This window comes from Rhinichthys klamathensis, unplaced genomic scaffold (assembly GCF_029890125.1).
Source record: "Rhinichthys klamathensis goyatoka isolate OS25496 unplaced genomic scaffold, OSU_Roscu_1.1 h1tg000395l_1, whole genome shotgun sequence".
Lineage (NCBI taxonomy): Eukaryota > Metazoa > Chordata > Actinopteri > Cypriniformes > Leuciscidae > Rhinichthys > Rhinichthys klamathensis.
The window spans coordinates 2,574,764-2,594,439 of record NW_026606897.1 but is presented as its reverse complement, the minus strand read 5'-3'; the positions used below and the strand labels follow the sequence as shown (position 1 = coordinate 2,594,439).

Here is a 19,676-nt window from a genome sequence, read left to right as displayed (position 1 = left end):
GTGAGTCATTTTCTGTTTTCTTTTGTTGTTTGATTCATATTAACAGCATATACTGTATTATGCTGCTGCTTTCACTTTAGTAGGCCTACACAGGTCTAATGGAATTTCTTCACTAGCTGTTTACATTCACACACATAACAGACAGTGTTTATGTGAACTTTGTGTGTTTTTGACATAACCTTGTGTGTATTTGACAGTTTAAGCGCAATAAGACAGAACTAAGTTTAATACTCATTGGACGTGCTGTCTAATATCCAGCTCTCTGTGCTCGTGCTTCAGATGCGTGCGCTCAGAAAACCCCATAAACTGATATGGCTTTAAAAGGCATTCAGATAATAAACTTTCATGATGATGAAGATCTGCAATGTCACGTGTGCGTGACTGCGATAGAGATGATAATCAAAACCAAACAGAGGTTTTGCTAGTTTTTGGCAGAATATTCCGAGGCACGAGCTGTAAAGGCTCCGCCCTCTTCTGGAAAGCGGGGTGGGAGCAGCAGCTCATTTGTATTTAAAGATACATGCATGAAAAAATCATGTTTTTCCTTCCACTTAAAAATGGTCATTTACAACATGGTATAATAAATTATCTGTGGGGTTTGAGCTGAAACTTCACAAACACATTCTGGGTACACCTGAGGCTTACAGCTTATAAAAATGGACATAGGTCCCATTTAACTTTAAGTTAGATAGCAGTTTATGCTTTTTTTTTTAAAGTATCTGTATTATTATTAGCCTACTCTACTGTGTATTAGTGTTAGTGTAATGTCAAAGCACAGGAAGGAAAGCAATGTAAGTTTTGTACATCTAATCATTTTTGAACAGGACTAAGAATGCAACTTTCTTAAATGGCCACACAGCACACAGTCGAGAGGCATGTAAGTTAACTAAGGTTTACAGCATGGTCAGGTAGACAGGAGGAATGAGCGCGCTCTAGTGACGCGCGTCTCTTCCACTTTAAGAAGGCGGATTCGCCGTTGCACACACTGTGTGTTTATTACGAGCCTTGAAGTGGCACATGGAAGCGATACAGTAAAATATGGCGAAACCTACTGGCTTTGACAGCACACGCACCAGCTTGGAAGTTTTTTTGAATTCTGCATTTCATTACGATGACGTGTAGATGAGTTGTCATATTTTCTGTACGTATATCAACTAGTTTCACATGGTTCTTCTTCTGCCACACACGCGCCTGTAAATGCGGCAGCGTTGGCGAATCCCGTCTGATCCGACTCTCACAGCTGGATATTTTCGGCTGCTTAGGAGGAACTCTGGAGAGCTGAAGACAGGTCAGGAGAGCAGAGACTGAGATGGAAGAGCTGTCAAGCCCGAACAGACGCCAGTAAGCTTGTGGATTCAGTGATTTACACGCGATGGCAGCGTCTAGTAACTCCAGTCTGTCGGGTTCCTCCGTCTCCTCGGGTGAGTAGCTACTAATGAAACGAAATGAAACATGGATATTTTGTTTGGGAATCTGAAGAAGCACTTGACGTGATTATGGCAGAAAGGATATGGTTGGCAGTTTCATTTCTGTGGTTTTGGATGGATTTAAAGCAGACAGGATAGAACATGGTGAAGAGGTGTGTCAAACAGTTGCTATACCTTTTCTTCATGCAGGACGAACTAGACCCACCTTTGACTTTCTTCACCAATGTAAGAGCATGCAGTTTTTAATATCAACCAATGCACGGTGGCAGAGGATTGTGTAATGTCACACTCACAGTGCACGAGTTTTACAGGCCACCTCTATCTGATAATATGGCATATGACTCGATAATATCACGATAACTGTTAACCATTATGTGTGAGGTTAAAAAAAAGTGCTAAATTATAAATATTATAATTCCAAATAATATCCTATTTTTTAATCCTCAGTGAAAAAACATTTGCTACTGCATGCACTGATTTTATGTAGAATTAAAAGCATTTTGTCTTCTCTCTCTAATATAGCTATATTTATATTAAGTTGTTACCATACGCTCTTAAAAAAACGTTATTTATTGGCATTGATGGTTCCACAAATAGCCTTTAATATCCATTGTACAAAAGGATCTTTATTGTGGAAAAAAGTTCTTAAGATTATTAAAATGTTCTTCACACTAAAAACTGGTTCTTTTTGAGGAGCCCAAAATGGTTCTTCTATGGCATCGCTGCGAAATAACCTTTATTTTTAAGTCTGTCGTTCACCATAACAAGTCCATAAAAAATACAACTTTTATCATGTTATATTTTGTGAGGTTTACTATAAAATTTTAAATAATCAGCCCTTTTACCATGATTTTATACATCAAAGAACATATTATCGAAACCTGGATATTTGTGGAAATATCAGCGTATTGAGGAAATAGTGTCATGACCTTGTCAATGATTCATCCGTGCATTCGTTTCTTTTTTTTAATCAAAACAACACGCTCTTTCGTTTAAATGACATACTTGTTTAATCATTAAGTTCGCATAAATACCCTGCCCCTTTCTTTCAGTCGACTGCAAGCTCACATTCAGATCTTCAATGTCAATTATTGATATCCCAAGTATATATCACTGCAGTAACGACAACAGTCGACCTCTCAGAAAATGATCTAAACTTTAAAAACTGGAAAGTTTGGGTTTTGTCGGTCCATTTCAAAAAGTTGTAACGTGGGAACCAAAAACTGGTTTGGACACATCCAGGACAAATGCACTTGCCTCCCATTGTCTCAAGGGATAACGGTTACAACACACATATAGCCTACCCTAAATCCCAACATTTCAGATTTTTTTGGATCTAAAATGAGTCATCAAATGTTTTCATGGGCGTGTGATGAAAACTAATTACCCTAAAAGCTGTTCCTCTCTCCGTTTTATGCACTTGAAAGATTTTCTATTACCCTGATCTTATTATCTGCAAGAAATTATTGATGTTGAAAATTAGCTTTTAAAATTACCTGTCATCTTCCTAGCTGAGTGTCATGGTGTTTGAACTACATTATCTCAAGTTTGATTGCCAAGATATTAACTTCCACCTACAATTAGCCGTTAATTTTCAAAACTTTTGCCATATTTTCACACATGTACCAAACTGCATCTTTTGCCAACAACACATTTCAATCTAAACCCATGTACACTACTGTTCAAATGTTTGGGGTTGGTAAGATGTTTTGGTTACGCTTCCTTTTACAGTCCTGTTACCCATGTACTTACTATGTACTTATTATTGTAATTATAATTACTGGGTAATAACTAGGTACTAACCCGGAACCTACCCCTAACCCATGTACTTACCATATATTAGCCAGTACTTTCTAGGTAAGTACATTGTACTGTACTGTAAAAGGAAGCGTTACCGATGTTTTCTGCCTTTTTTTGATAAAAAGACATTAATATTTTGAATATTATAAAATGAAATTTATTCTTGTGATGGCAAAGCTGAATTTTCAGCATCATTACGCCAGTCTTCAGTGTCACATGATCCTTCAGAAATCATTCAAATATGCTGATTTGCTGCTCAAGAAACATTTATTATTATTATCAATGTTGAATATTTTGCCTTTTTTGATCAATTTATTGTGTCTTTGCTGAATAAAATGATTTATTTTTTAAAAAGAAAAAATCACACTGACCCCAAACTTGATGTAGTATGACTTATTCACATTTTGTGAGGTTAGATGAGAAACGCACATTGGTTGGAAGGAACGGAAACCACCATCCATAAATCCATAATTCCCTGTAAGACACAAAAACACAGTAAATGTCTAGCATGAGGTTGGCCGGAGGTGTGAGAAGCACAAACGGGTTTGCAGGTGTTTAAATAAACCGATCACAAGAGTGAGATAAGGTTGGAAGCGCACTCAGAATCACTCCCACGTATTAACACCCTGTTCTCAAGCTGCTCCGCTTGGCATTGCGTTTGTAAGAACAGAAGGAGGGATGTGTATGATCTGAGGAACAGTCACACGTCTCAAGGGAGTGCAAGTTCAAATAACAAGCTTTGTTAAATGGGCGTGTAAAGAAGAACCGTTTTCGAGCAGGCACTCATTTCGTTGAAGCTCAATAGTGACCTTGGGAGAGAGAAAGAGAGGGTTTGCCTCGTTCAATTCCGTGCTTGCTGTAACTCTTCATTCAGAGGCACAGGACCGCGATTCGTCCCCCACGCCAAGCCACGGGCTCTTGAGATCCAGTAAAGGGATCAAGCCAAGCCATGACTCTCCGTGGTCGCCATCCATTCCCAAATAGATTATCTCACATGCGTGTTGCTGAAGAAGCAGAACTGCACTGTGGCTGCGAGGCCTGGAGAAGGCGGAGGAACTTTTTGCGCCTGCGGTACGGAGAGCTGTCATTAGCTCCGTGCCCCCGGTGTAATCATTGGATGCTGAATACCAGGCTCGCCGTGTCTGTCACAGGAGTATCATTATGTTGGAAAAACACTTTTTTTGGCTTTGTGTGCAATGCGCACCCGTTCTGCTTTATATTAGCCAAGGACAGGGCTGTAAACAAATGCAGGGCAGAGCGAGATGGATGCCGCTCCGCTCAGCTCTTCTGACTTCAAAGGCCAGTTTGAGCTTTTGATGTTTCCCTAAAGGAAAACTGGGACTGCAGCTCAGAACGGCAGCTTGTGAGCGATGTTGAAATTATGGGTGATTTCATGGGTTTGCGCTAATTTGATTGCTTCTAATCTGAAGGGGTTGTGTTGATTTAAGCTTGGGGAACTTGACCAGAAGGTTACTGGATTAATCCCAGTAAGGAGGGACTCAACTGTCCACTGTACCCTTAAGCGAGACATTTAACCCCAGGTTGCTCTAGTCTAGACGGATTGTCTTGATAATAAGTGCACTTCAGTAAGTCGCTTTGGATGAGACTTTGGATAAAATAACCTGCTAAATGACTACTTGCGTAATTATGAATCTGCATGTGGTAAGTGAGTAAAGTAGTTGTTAAGTTTAGGTATTTGGTAGGATTATGGGATGTAGAATATGCTCATGCAGAATAAGGCATTAATATATATGTGCTTCATAAGTACTAATAAACAGCCAATATCCTAGTAATATGCATGCTATAAGCAGCTATTTAATAGTGAGAATTGGACCCTAAACTAAAGTGTTACCCTTCTTTTAAAGTCAACATTACAAAGCATTTACAACCCATTTTACTTTCGTAATGTGACTCTAAAAATATTATGTGGTGTGATTATCAAGTAAGAATAAGAATGTTCGGTAACACTTTAGTTTAGGGTCCAATTCTCACTATTAACTAATTACTTATTAGCATGTATATTACTAGGATGTTGGCTGATTATTAGTACTTATAAAGCATAATGCCTTATTCTGCATGACCATATTCTACATCCCCTAATCCACAATACCTAAACTTAACAACTACAGTACCTTACTATCTATTAATAAGCAATAATAAATAAATAAAAACAGCATTTATTTGAAATAATTAAATCTGTCCTTGCTGATTATTTTTTAATGTTGGTTGCACCGTATGAGTTTGATTTGGCAGACAAAACATTTTTTTTTTAATTTATAATATATAAAATATAAAATATGAAAATGAATTGTATTTAGAAATTTAAAACATGGTCATCTTATAAGAGATGCATTCAAGACATTGTATGTATAAACTATATTTTTAATACATGTTTGAATAAATTAGTAGATTTAGACCAAAAATTTGTATGTCATTGATCTAAAAATGGTCTTTTTTGACTCCTAGTTTGTACTTGATCATAGTCATCGTGAAAATGACGTCTGCTTCTTGTGGTTCTGTTCTGTGTTCTTCTGGAAGTGAAGGGCGAGTTCTACAACAGGAAAAGATCACATGATTGTCTGAAAGCTCTGGTAAGCAAACAGCAAGAGAGATAGCTCTCAACAGGGCTTGCCTGTCCTTTTACTCGGCTTCTTTGCATTGCAGGCGGCATCGGCTTGTTTGAGGTAAAGCTCTGTTCCTCGTCCTGGAGTTGGTTAACATCAAAGTCAAGTCAAAGGCTAAGGAAAAAAAGGAAATAGAAGAACTCTTACAAATCAATTCATGCAAACAAAATCACTCTAGTTCACCCCAAAATTAAAATTACCATTCACTCTCATAAAGCTTGGAAGAGCCAGGACATTTTTTAATATAACTCCGATTGTATTCGTCTGAAAGAAGAATGTCATATACACCTATGATGGCTTGAGGGTGAGTAAATCATGGGATAATTTTCATTTTTGGCTCAGCTATCCCTTTAAGATGAAGACTGAAGTCTGGGTAAATGTCTCATAGAAGTGGTCTAGTAAAAGAACCTCGGTTTTTCGAGATCTTTTCTAAGCTGTTTCACGTAGCTAAAAAAAGCATGAATGAAGGGGCGAAAGATTGAATGGAAGCTCGGCCTGTGATGACAGAGCTGGTAAATGAGGCGTGCACATCACTTACTGGCCCGAAAATGGTACTTTCTCTCCTTCGCTCTTCGGAAAGCTGCTCATTATTATAATCTTGTTTTTAAAGGCTTTCGTTTCTTACTGAAGCCACTGTAATACGGTCTCTCCATTAGTGGTCATCTCATGGTTTCTTGTGTGATTCCCGCTGTAGTTTAACAGTCAGTGAGTCTGACTGAAATAAGAGGCTTATTTAAGACTGCCGTTTTATTGGTTGAATAGAGTGTTGCTGAGAACCAGAGAAGAGAGTTTTTTAGTGCTCACCTCTTCCTGTGTCTCTGCATTTATTATTAATCACCTCTGTGGATATTCCCATGGTCATCCATCACCCTCTGGAATCACATTACCAAACAATGGATCTCCCTGCTATTGATGTGTGCTTGTGTACTGTGCATGTGTGTGTATATGGGTGTAAACTCATGGCAGGCCAACGGACCCTCAACAGTCACTTTCTCAAACTAGCAAGATCTAATCTGATTGACTGGCCTCACGCAACTTTCTGGTGTTGGTGTATACAACCTGGATTTTTATTTAATACTTTTATTTAATTATTTTGTGTACAGGTATTTAGGTTGATACATGAGCACCAACATATATGTATATGTATATAAAATACAAACTGCATTGTTGACTGGACATTGTATACTGTGAGTCAAATGTCTGGCTACGTGAGACTGTGTTTCCTTTGCCAATCAGAAGTGAGGGGCTTCCAACAGTACATGCGACACACACACACACACACACACACACACACACACACACACACACACACACACACACACACACGCACACACGCACAATTAAACAAAGGCATACAGCCATACAGGAAAATACCCTAACCCACCCTCACTTGCATTCAGTGTTACAGGATAAACACACTTCATCTTGCCTTCCCTCACAGTTACTCTGTCTTGATGCCTTGTCTCGCACATAGTCACAAAATTCTCCACATTTCTTGCCAGTTCTGTTCCTGAAGATCCCCACACTCTTTAGGCTCATTGTGTGAAGTGGAAGTAATGTGTGGCTTTGCTTTCTGTGCCTCAGAGAGATGTAGAGTCTGTATAAAGTACCCTAGCTCTTACAGAGCAGCATACTGTACAGATGGCCTCCCCGCAGGAGCTGGAACATGTCCCCAAAAACACTGGATCAGCACTAAATGTGTGCGTATTGCATATTCACATATGTGTGTTGGCTGAAACAGACTGCTGTGTGTGTGTGGATATGCTTTTGCTGACATTTTTGGACCAAATATCTCTACAAGCAATGATTTCTTCAGAATTCTTTGGAGGTTTTGCACATCCAAACTTCACTTAAATAACACAACAATAACCATAAAAAACTAAAGTAACTTAGAATAGGATGTCATCTGATGTTTTTCCCTTGATATTTGCATAAAGTTGAGCTTCTCTCAAATTTTGGCTGCTCTCAGATGCTCTTAATGCTTTCTCCGACCTATTGTCAATCCCACAATCCAATATGCAGGCGTGAAGCTCAGCTTCCATAGGAATTAATTGAAAAAGCAGTGGACATGCACTTTCAACGAGGCAAATCCACATGACCAACTGAACCTGATGTGAAATCCGCATGGGGAAAATCTTTTGCCCTCACATGAAATCCCTGATCATGTTGATTTCTATTGAGATCACTGGATTTTGCTTGTAAAAAATTGAACAACATTATATGTGACTATACTTTTAGCCTTTTATGAAGTACCTTCAACATTGTCATATGGACAAGCAAGACTGTATTGATACAAAACCCTGCTTTATTTCGATAACCGAAAAAATGTAATCATGTAATACAGTTAAATATTAATAAGTAAGATGGTGATTCAGTAACCAGCTCTGATAGATTCAGGTGATTGAAGGATTCACACTGATTCGTTTGCACCCAGAACGATAACTATAAAGGTTAATATAAAGATAACTGTGTATTAGTTCATACCAACGCATGATAACTTTCTGTTTATAATAAGCAAGCGCACGCAGTTATGTAGTCTGCTGCTCTAAGCGTGCAAGCTCTTTAAAGTCAGGTGGTTTCTGATTAGCTGTCAACATTTCTATTGTTCATCAGCTGGAAAACAAATCTTGCTGAAAATGATTTCAATAATATCGTTATCATTATAGTTGTAGTTCGGACTTTCCTAGTTTCATAAAATTAGAAAGATTTCTGCAATTAGTTTATATGCTAGATATTTAGAGTAGTATTCTAGTATATTGTTCTGAATTCAGCCTATATGTTTTGATTCACTAAACAGAACATGTTTCATAAGTCATGTTTGTGAGTCAAATAACATTGGTGGCATTGCATGTTTTTGCATGCTGCCAGCGAGTACAACTCAATGGAAAGATGTTTCTTGCCAGTATATCTTTTAATTGCCTCACATTCAAAAAAGACATAAGGCAAACTCACATTCACAACTCAAAAAAATAAATACAATTGCGATGGCCCTGAAGATGCTTGACAAGTAAACACTGCCAATAATGGCTAGTAAACCTGAAAGCACACATTGTGGGGACGAGCGGTAAGCATTACCAATCATTAGTTCAGTATAAAAACAATAGGAGTCTAAGTTCCCACAATGATAAAAAAAAAAAAGATGTGTGTGTATATGCGAAGGTGTTGGGATTAGATAGTCAGGTTTTACTAAGGCTGTGTTCCTCCACATGCAGATATTTCAGACGGGCCGTTCGTTTGAAGTACATACTGCTAGTCTGTGTTTGCATTTCTATGTTCTGCCCTAAGGATGCCTGTTCCCTCTCATCCACTGAGCTTTAATTTGTGTGAGAGATAAGAGTCTGCCCAAGAAAGTGGGAGCTGTGAGGGTGTGTGTGAGCTGCAGATAGTCGCCCAACTTTCCATCTCAAAGCAGCTTTTATGCTCTCAGATTCTTTTAAGCAACGGAATCTTTTCTGCAACAGCCTGAAAGAGCAAATGACATTTAACATTACCCAGCCTGTAAAATACTACCTCAAATGGATGCCTGTGCTTTAGAGCTACGGGAGAAGTTGAATATAATAAGAGCTTTTACAGCATATCTCCAACAATTTGTCCTTGGTTGGAACATTTTAATCAGATTCATCTAGTCTCTTTTTTCAGTAATGGCAAACACTTCTCACAGATTGCCTGTAGCATTCAGGGAAGGACATTTTATTAATTAAAAGCCTTTTCTCATGAGGACTGCCGCAAATCTGGTGTCTAATCAAAAAAGATGCAGTATTTTGCAAGATTTTGTTCTGAATCTTTCAGTCACTTCTTTTCATAGTCTTCACAAAGCCCAACCTTCACCATTCTAATTGCTCTGACTTCAATATTCTTCCCATTCAGGCTTTCGAAACCTTTGTTCATTGTTAATTGACATACTGGTAGTAGACGGGAGTGTTTTGTGAATAGGCAGCCTGCACCTCCTGACCCTCACGTTTCCTCCGTCAGTGTTCTCCAGCCTCTCTATTAGATCCAGCGATAGTGGAAAGAAAGCACCTGGCAGATCACCAAAAGAAATCATAAATTTTCCAAATGAGCCACTGAAGAATATATATATATATATATATATATTTATTGTTTGCTTTGCAGCACTCCTGAGCTCCAACAGACAATACAGCTTCATACTAATCCAAACATACGCTCACATAAACACTGATTGAAAGCTAATCTATCTCACTTGACTACTGTAAAGTGGATACTGGGCCGCCCAAATAAAGAAATAGTTCACACAAAAATGAAAATACTCACCCCTATGTTGTTCCAAACCTGTATAACTTTCTTTCTTTTGTGGAACACAAAGAAGATATTTTGAAAAATGTCTTGTTCTTTGTTCATACAATGAAAGTCAAATGAGTTCGATCAATGTTGTTTTTGAACCCATTGACTTTCCTTGCATGGACAAAAACAGCCGAAACACTTCAAAGTAGTGCTGCACAATTAATCAAAATAAATGGCTTAGTCCGATTATCAAATCGCAAAGGCTACAATTGAAATATATGCGCTGCATGTATCAGATTGAAGTGCGGCACTTTGTTCATTTACTCGCAAGCAGCTCATCAACGATGTTGTGTCCTGGGATACATTTTTACAAATATTGTTTAAAGAAGTTTGGAATACGTGAGCAGCGATATACTGTTCGCAAACATCCCGACGCCGCCCACACTGATGAGAGTAAATATGTAAATATGTGCTACGCGCTTTCCTCTCAATAACAAAATAATCACACAACAAAATGAGAGAACAGCACGCATTTAATAATGCATAAGAAAAGCATCTGATCATAGAAACATAGATATTTTTGCATGGGCTCTGCAATTCGGCACTCTAGTAAACTTGCATCAAGTCATGTTTATTTATATAGCACTTTCTACAATAGATAGCTTAAAAGCAAGCAGCTTTACACATTTAAACCAGTGCCAGTGTCTAATTTCTTCAGGATTACAGCCTCATTTTCTACTATACAGTGGCTTTGTATAGTACAAACTTTTCCCAAAGGTTGCATTGGTAAGGTGTTTCGAACTCCCAAAACGAACTTAGTTTTGGCCTGATTTTTTTTTAAATGACGTCCCATCAGTTCTTTCTTCGATTTAGCTTGAAGGGTCTTAAGACATTATGCTGCCGGATATGCATAATGCATTATACATTATGCATATCCGGTTCGGTTAGATGTCTTTGGTCCTTGTTGCGTTCATATTTCACCAAAGTTTGGTAGCCAACCGAGGCCAACCTTTTCAGGGGTCTCAGTCTGCTTGATTGGGGCGCATCAGTGCCCGGAAGGCAGCATTGCTTATTCAAATGAACCGAACCAAAACAGAACAATCGCACAAGAGTTCGTTTTTGTCGAACCAAACCTGCCAAGTGTGAACACACCCTTAGAGTGGGTCAGTTCACTTTAAATGCCACTCAGCTAACAGCAACATGTGCCAACCATCTTCCCAAAATTGTAATGAGAATTGTCAACAAAAGAGAAGGTTTGAGGGCCCCCTGAAGTTTGGTTTAACGTTTGAAAATTAATAAATTATAACAGCCATATTTATTAGTATTCTAATTGTGCAGTTGTACTGTAAAAAAGTAATTTCTAAATTATATAATTAACTCCATTATTAAATAATAATAATAATATAGTCATATTGATATATCTAGAGGCTTTCAAAACACTTGATACATACAAGTTTTACCGTATCAATTCCAGCATGAGTCCTTATAATCACACAATTTTTGGCAAACATGTACAGCCCTACAAACAAGCACAGCAAACGTGGATATTTTTTTTTTAAAAATATCCACGTTTGGATATCCCCCAACCCCCCCCTCCCCCCCCAAACACACACTTCTAAATGTCTTCTTTTGTGTTCCACAGAACAAAGAAAGTGAGGCACAATTGATGACAGGGTTTTCATTTTGTGGCAAACTATGTCCTTATTTAATTTGTTCATATCTTTCCTCCATATTTATTGCTGCTACCTGCATGTAAAATGGTTTGCTACACACTTCGTCATAAATTACAAAGGATTAAGACCAGAAAAACACAAATCTAAACCTCAGCCAACATTTAATCCTCGCTATATCATCATCTTCCAGAAAGAAAAGGACTAAATCGCTTGATGTTCTTGCTAAATGTTCTCTTTGCAAGCACATGCCAAAGTCTCAAACCATTCAATCCTTTCATTCTGGCTCAGCGTAGCTATTGCCAAGTCAAGGCATCATGAGTATCTTAGCTTGGCAGCTCAGTTTTTTGTGTACTTTTTACCTGTGGCTTTATAAATAAATCTGACAAAATGTTTACAACTTTGACAAGACATATACAGAGCGAGCCCATGTTGTATAACAGTTGTTGTATGTTTGGATGGAGCGCTGTGTGTGTTTGTGGTTTGGACTTTGAGCTTGTGTTTAGTTGCGAGTGTGTAGGCAGGGAGGAAATGCTGACTGGCCGCAGTAAAGTGCTGACATTAAAAGAGACAGTGCCTGAAATAAGACATGGATCCATAGAGACCAGTACGTATTCAGGGAAGAGAAGAAAACACACATTGATTTATACCTTCAAAGAGATTGTTTTACTAAAAGAAAACAAGGGCTACTACTTTCCACTCTATCTTTCTTATTCGATCTACTTCTGTCTTTCTCTCTCACACAGACACAAGATCACGCAGTCATTCTGAACTTTCACACACTTTCCAGGGCTGTATATTACTATTCTCAATTCAGACACACACAATGAGTGTGTCATTGCTTACAATGCAATGTGTTTTTTTGGGTAATAATCTTTCTATGAATGATCAGAGATTCAGGTACTTTTCTGAATGAGGAAATGCTGATCAGCTCCACAGTTTTGTTCATTTCTCACACAAGAATGTATTGTGAAATGAGTGTCTTTGTCTTATTGCCAAATTTCTGTTTATGGGTTTGTGCAGGTCAGGCCTACTTTACGTACTAATATTGATTATCTAGAAGCCCTGTCTGGCTAAACTGTGAGAGGAACTGTTGTGATTTATTCTTGAGAATCCCGGTTTATTTATTTATTTTTCTTTTGATGCTTTCAGGCTTCTGTATTTAAACATCAGAGAAAGATTTAGGATAATTTAATTTAATGACCTATTTGGCAGATTTTTATACTGTTTACCTTATGATCTGTAATAATTAATCAATTATACATTAATATTGCTTAGGGCTGACAGTCAATCTAAAAATTAATAGCATGCTGTTCCAGTTAATTAATCAAAATTAATCACATTTAATGAATTAAATCACAATTTTTGACTTAAAAAGAGTATACTTTGTGTCAAGTTTTTAGACACTTAATTGCATTTTAACTGTAATTTTTAAAGGTGGCACAAGAATGAGAATAGCCCATGTATGTTTACAGTTACAGTTCAGGAGGGCATGATTAAATGTGTTAATTTTTGTATCTCATTTTTAAAAAGTAATTTACTGTATTAAATTAACATGTTAAACAGTAATGAGATATTTGAATTAAAATATTGTTTTAAGGTGTTCTGTTTTAGACGGACAGGACTGCCATTCTCATTATAATGTATGCAAATGAACCTCCATATCCAGGCTGTCTGTGCTCGACAGCCATACTAAACCATGTCAGGCTCTGACTTGTGTTCCTTTGAGAAATTACTTGCTTACTAGAGGTGCTGCTTCCCCATTCATTTATCTCATCCTAGTTTTGAAAGTATTTACCATAATGTTATTTGAAGTTAGATAGTTACCCAAAGCTTTAACTGGAAGAGCATTTCTGAAAAAGTTGGAAAACAGAAATTGACTACTTGCATACAATATAGAATGGTTTGGAAGCTAGTTTCCGCCAAAAAGGTAATTGTGACTTTTTATCTCACCATTCTGGATTTTTATATATAACAATTTAGAATTTATAACTCGCAAGAGGGAGACAAAAAGCTATAAACTTGCAATTGCAAGAAAAAGTCAGAAATGCAAGTTTATATATCTCAATTGTGAGAAATAAAGTCAGAATTGCGAGATATAAACTGACTTAAACTGACTTAAAGAGATAAGAAGTTGCAATTACCTTTTTTCTTATTTATTCTGTGGTGGAAACATAGTCTGGAGCTCTATTCGGGAGGAGCATGTCAATTATGTAAACATTAGATGAGTATATATATAGTTTCTTATCTCATTTCTGTGGCAATTGTTCTGTCACCCTTCCACAACCCCAACTCCACCTTATTTCTATTCATTTCTGTCATTTATTAAGTCATCCTGAGTGGGCTGCAAACCAAAATCAGTTAAACTTCATCTCACTCAAGAATTGCTGTATTGATATGTGAAACAGAATTGCTCTCTTTTGATCTGCCCAGGTTCAAAATCAACTCGATGTAACGCAACACACTGTAACAGAATGTAAGAGGAAGCAAAACAAACAGTATATTGACATTCTAATGCCATTTTTGAATTTTTATTCAATGATTATGTCTGCAACAAAAATGTCAACGTCCTTGAATTCCCTTTGTGTGGGGGCTTTTCTCAGCAAATAAATTTAAATATGCAAAATGCAATTAATTGTGATGAATTTTATTAATTAATCTGCATTCTGCATATAATGTAATTAATTTGGTTAAAGTGTTTAATCGATTGACAGCTCATGTGTTTTAAATTAGAAAATCCTGTGTGTGTGTGTGTGTGTGTGTGTGTGTGTGTTTTAGCTGTACGGGTGTGTTAAACAAACATTATATATGTAGGTCTTTGAGCTGGGGAGCTAAATGAAAGAAGTGTTAAAACATGTGTACCCCGAAGGCATTGTAGAGGAAGGATTATATTGTCAGCATGCACATTACGCATCATAGCTTACAGAATAACTTAACATTAAGGAAACAATATAATAACCTTGGATTACAGCCACTCTCTAACCTGACAGTAAGTTTTATAGACCGTGTTAAGTGAGAACATGTAGACAAGAGACAATTATTTTGAGACGTGTTAATTTAGCACAGAACAGAAGACATCCTGACATTCTTTTATGATCCTTTGTTGTAGATCCTGAAGATTATCAGCCACCGATATGGAAATCCTACTGTAAGTATTCTTTTAACATTATACATGTACAGACATCATTTTAATGTCTCAATTAGATCCAGTTGACAGACTTGACACTAACAACCAGAATAAAACACAATCGACTGAAGAAATACAGTAATCTGGGCTTCAAACGTGAGAACATTGCATCATGGGAAATGTGGTTTGGCATAGGGCGAAGGGAACAGGAACCAGGGCCAGAAATGAAAAGTTCATTTCCATTATAGGGCAAATTGGAATTGATTACTATAGGAGCTTTTTTCACCTTTTGTTAGAGCAATTTTTATAATTACCTTAATAAATGTATCTGTGTTGTCTTTTTATATCATATACTTAAATTTAACCAATTACTTCATTCAATCAAAATGCTATAGACTTTTTACCTGTAAAATTGTTGCACGTCATATTCTGGCTACACAAACAAAACAAGCTGAGAACGTTTATGATTTAGTTTACTGCTTTTTATGCAGTAGAATATCAAAACTTCACATTGGTTTTTTTTAGGAGCATGAAAAACAAAAAGGTAATTCGAACTGAGAATGAATACAGAAAGTGAGCAAAGAACATTCCCAGTCCCTGGTCCATGACTTTCACAAAAACTCTTGCTACAATCACTCAAGCTGTCTACACTGCAAAATGAATCTGTTACATCATATCTGAACTTTGTTGTTTATTCAGTTTCAGTGGTTGCTAATCTAAATGCTAATCTAAATCTAAATCGCAACAGCCATAATAGATTTAGTTTAATTGTGCAGAGTTACCTTTTTCCCCCTTATCTTGAATGTGGTGGCATTTATGTTCATCTTGGTGGCATTTTTGCCTGTAAATTTCTGACCCTGACAGGAGTGATTCACTTGTCAAGGTTTTCCTGGCCAGTGAGCATTATCTCAGATTTTTCGAGCCCGTCCCACATTTCAACTCATTTTCCCTCGCATTCACTCCCACTGTGCAGTATTTTTAGAGCAGGCCCCGTCCTTGTCATTCTGGTGGACGTTGTCCAGAACCCACTGCTCGTTCTGAGCTTCTTTGACGAGATCTTGGCATCGCTGTCAGATGCCTTCCTGCTCTCTGGGAGGGAAAATCTGAGCGCTGAGTCCAGATTCTGCCTGTGCTCGAACTGCGCCGGCCAATCGCTGCTCTGCACGATGAGCTGCTTTTAATGAAGTCATCAAGAGAAGGTCACGTTCATATCGAGCTGAAGTACCCCTGCACATCTGTTGCTGTTTTTGAGCCAGTATTGATCATTTCACTACCGCTGATTTCTTCACAATGATCTAAATACCATTTTTAAACTTTTTTCCTCACAGTAAAGAACTAAATGGTTCAGATTGATAATATACTGCCAATAGTCCACTATTCATTATGCTTTCACGTTATAATTTTTTTTAACTACAAATTTGATTATCAGTAATTCAATTTGAATTGTAAATTTGAAAATGTTTCATTGAAAATCTAATATGAATATAAGATTTTTTTTTTTGTTGCTTTATTGGCAGCAGAATTTTTTTTTTTTACTAGTATAATGATTTATTAATACGGTTTAAGGGACTCAACCCATGCACATGACATTTTACAACTTGAACTAATCTTGCCTTGACATTTAAAAGGTCAAATGATCTGATATTCCCAAGAGGGTGAACATACAACATGTTCCTGGATCAACATCTTTGTTGATCCTGGAACAACATTCCAATCAGCCAATCAGATTTGAGAGACAGGTTTACAGTTTGTCAAATTTAGGCTTACAACCATTTTGTCCTCATTCACCTATCTTTTCCCTCTGAATTTAGGGATAACTTATGGGTAGGATTAGGTTTAGGGGTAGGGATATGGGATATGTTTAGGAGTCCAAATTTTCGGGCAGGAATGTTGTTCCAGGATCAACAAAATATGTTGATCCAAGTCTTACTTGGCAAAATCACAGTGATCTTGTTGCACCACAATACTTTGCTTTGGCGGACAAAAGTTTTTCAAATAATAAGCGTAATGCAGTTTTGTTTTTCCCCCAAATAAATACTGCTACTAATAATAATAAAATATTATGCCAAATTACCCAATGTTTTCTTTACAAGAATTTATTCTTTTCAGTTTTTCTCCCTTAATTATGATATCAGGACAGTTGCATTAGTTCATTAAAATATGTTCATCATAAAAGAGATGCATTCAATAATACGTAGGAAAGTTTGACAGTTCCATAAACAGTATTTCTAATTCAATTTACTTACATTTTTCTGTGTTTTACAGTGTTCAAAATCCTAAAACTTTATGATTCTTTCCCGGTTTAAATAAAAAGAATTTCAATGTTGTCTCAGACTTTTAAAACCCACGGCAAATGCAGAGAGAGTTGGAGGGGCACTTTAGCACCTTGTAGATGCAAGGTCTGTTTATTTGAATAGGAGATACAGGTGTATTTTCACTTGTGAAAAGTTTTCACTACAGGTGTGATGGCTTGGAATTCAATACCCATTATTATAATTGAGAATGAACTCACCATCAAAGGAATATTGTGCGAACTGACCACAAATTGACCTTGCCTGTGCAAGCTGATTATTTAGGAGAGGATAACCTGAGGAATTCCTGGTATTAACCTCCATTCTCTGTACTACATTTTTACACAAACAGGCACAATCAAAACATCTGTTCTTAAACCCATTTGAGCTGAATACTGGCTCTTCATGTACTCCTTTCCCATATTGACCAACTGTTGGTGTTGATTTATCCGTTTGCCTCTTGCGCACTCTTCATTTTTCAATAGCTTTACCAATATTACCCAATCCACTTTTATAATGTGTTGTAGCTTAGCCTGACAGCAGTGTAAGTGGGTGTGTGTCCTCAAGCTCAGACCTAATGGATTAATGTCTAAGAGAGAATGCTGTGTTTTGACACGCTCTATATATACCAACATCTCACCACAGCGTTATAAAGATTAGAGGTAAAATAAACAGTAGAATTCCTTCTGTTGAGCTGCTTCTCATGCCGAAAGACAATGTAACCTTTTCTTATTTTCAAAATATAGAAATAATAATTTTTATAAAAATTGTAGAAATATTTTTCTTTATTGTTCATCAGTGTACCAATTACAACAAGAAGCGTCAAGACCAAAGAGGATCACATGTCCTCAGGAGGTAAGTACAGGAAAATGTGGGTAAACACTCCCAAGGTTTTTCAAACATGACTCATATTGATTCAGTCTGCGTATCTTTTACTAAACACTGGAGCTTATGTTTGGACTGTCTCCATGTTCACAAAATGCTCATCTTGTTAGAAAGACTAACTATTAGAAAAGCTTGTTTAACCACCTCATGACCCTTTTGACAAAGTGATTTGTGTTGAAAACTATTTCTCAATGTATTTCTCTCTCTTACGTTCTTCTCTTTGGCTTGCAGATGGAAAGCAGACCCAAATACTATGGCAGAGAGTGAGTGTCTAACTTTATTGGTAGTGCTTTGAAAGCAAAGCATCAATATTACTATTCTTCAAATTACTTCTACTAGCTGTCTAGTTACTTTTCCCCCCCCTTGCATGTGCGTGTGAAAATTTGCTGTGAGTTAGCAGAATTTATTATTTAAGACGAGTGGTGGTGCACATTGATTTTGTGTAGTGATGTGTGTGAGGGTGGTAATATGAATGTATGAGGAAGAGACTGTGATTTATGTCGTGTCAAGCAAGTTAGGGTGTTTGTGCATGTGAATATGTAAGCATCACAAAAGTCTGTGCTGTGTTTTTGTATGTGTGTGTGTGTGTGTACACCAGGGTAAATCATGGTGTCTCTGTACAGGTTCCATGGTCTGATTTCCAGAGAGCGTGCAGATGAACTGCTGGCGGGGACAGAAGGTGCTTATCTCATCAGAGAGAGCCAGAGACAACCAGGAACTTATACACTTGCTTTGAGGTACATGCCATCTATTCTTTATCCTTTCTCTACATGTCCGTCCATCTGTCCATCCATCCATCCATCCATCCATCCATCCAATATTATATTATGTTATATTAAATCATATTATACAAATTATAAAAACAATAAATAAAATATTTTGTTTTACAATGTACAGTACAATTATAATATTGTCATAATATTATATTATACTGCATTATAATATACAGTAATATAATATGCAGTACTACTTGTCTATCATTCAGATTTGGTGGCCAGACTCTGAATTACCGACTGTTTTATGATGGAAAGCACTTTGTGGGAGAAAAACGTTTCGAGTCGGTTCATGATCTGGTTACAGACGGTCTCATCACTCTCTATATTGAGACCAAGGCAGCAGAGTACATTGCCAAGATGACCACAAACCCTATCTACCAGCACCTGGGCTATACTTCTCTTCTGAGGGACAAAATCACTCACCGACTCAACCGGACCCGCTCTGAGCCCAAAAAAGTTACTTTCCAACAGGATGACAAGGTAAGGAGCATACCTCTGTCTTCAGATACAGATTATAATGTTCTTACCATGTTACTAAAGGTTATAGCGTGTATCAGCAATGTATGAAATATGAATTAAAGATATCATATACTTTATAATCACAAGACATTATAATAAATCCTTGGTCATTGTGTGCCAAATAAATGTGATGAGGAAATTTGTGACAATTTTTGTTGAAATTAATCATAAAAGTGCACTGTTTTTTTTTGTGGAATCCCACAGGGCTTTGTTTTAGGACCTCTGTTGTTTTCATTGTATATGTTAATTATAGGCTAATCAGTAGACTTGGGATAAATTTGGCATTTTTTGCTTGTTATTGAACATTTCAGCCCT

General features: G+C 37.1%; 1 protein-coding gene across 1 annotated transcript in view; it reads left to right on the top strand.

Moving 5' to 3' along the window:
- Positions 1 to 952: 952 nt before the first annotated feature.
- Positions 953 to 19,676, top strand: part of chn2 (chimerin 2) — a 39,547-nt gene continuing 20,823 nt past the window's right edge. Inside the window, exons 1-6 of the mRNA XM_056234409.1 lie at positions 953 to 1,421; positions 14,873 to 14,911; positions 17,981 to 18,036; positions 18,298 to 18,329; positions 18,690 to 18,803; positions 19,052 to 19,322. Coding sequence (XP_056090384.1) covers positions 1,373 to 1,421; positions 14,873 to 14,911; positions 17,981 to 18,036; positions 18,298 to 18,329; positions 18,690 to 18,803; positions 19,052 to 19,322 — 561 coding nt within the window. The 5' untranslated portion in view covers positions 953 to 1,372. The remainder of the gene's footprint in view (positions 1,422 to 14,872; positions 14,912 to 17,980; positions 18,037 to 18,297; positions 18,330 to 18,689; positions 18,804 to 19,051; positions 19,323 to 19,676) is intronic.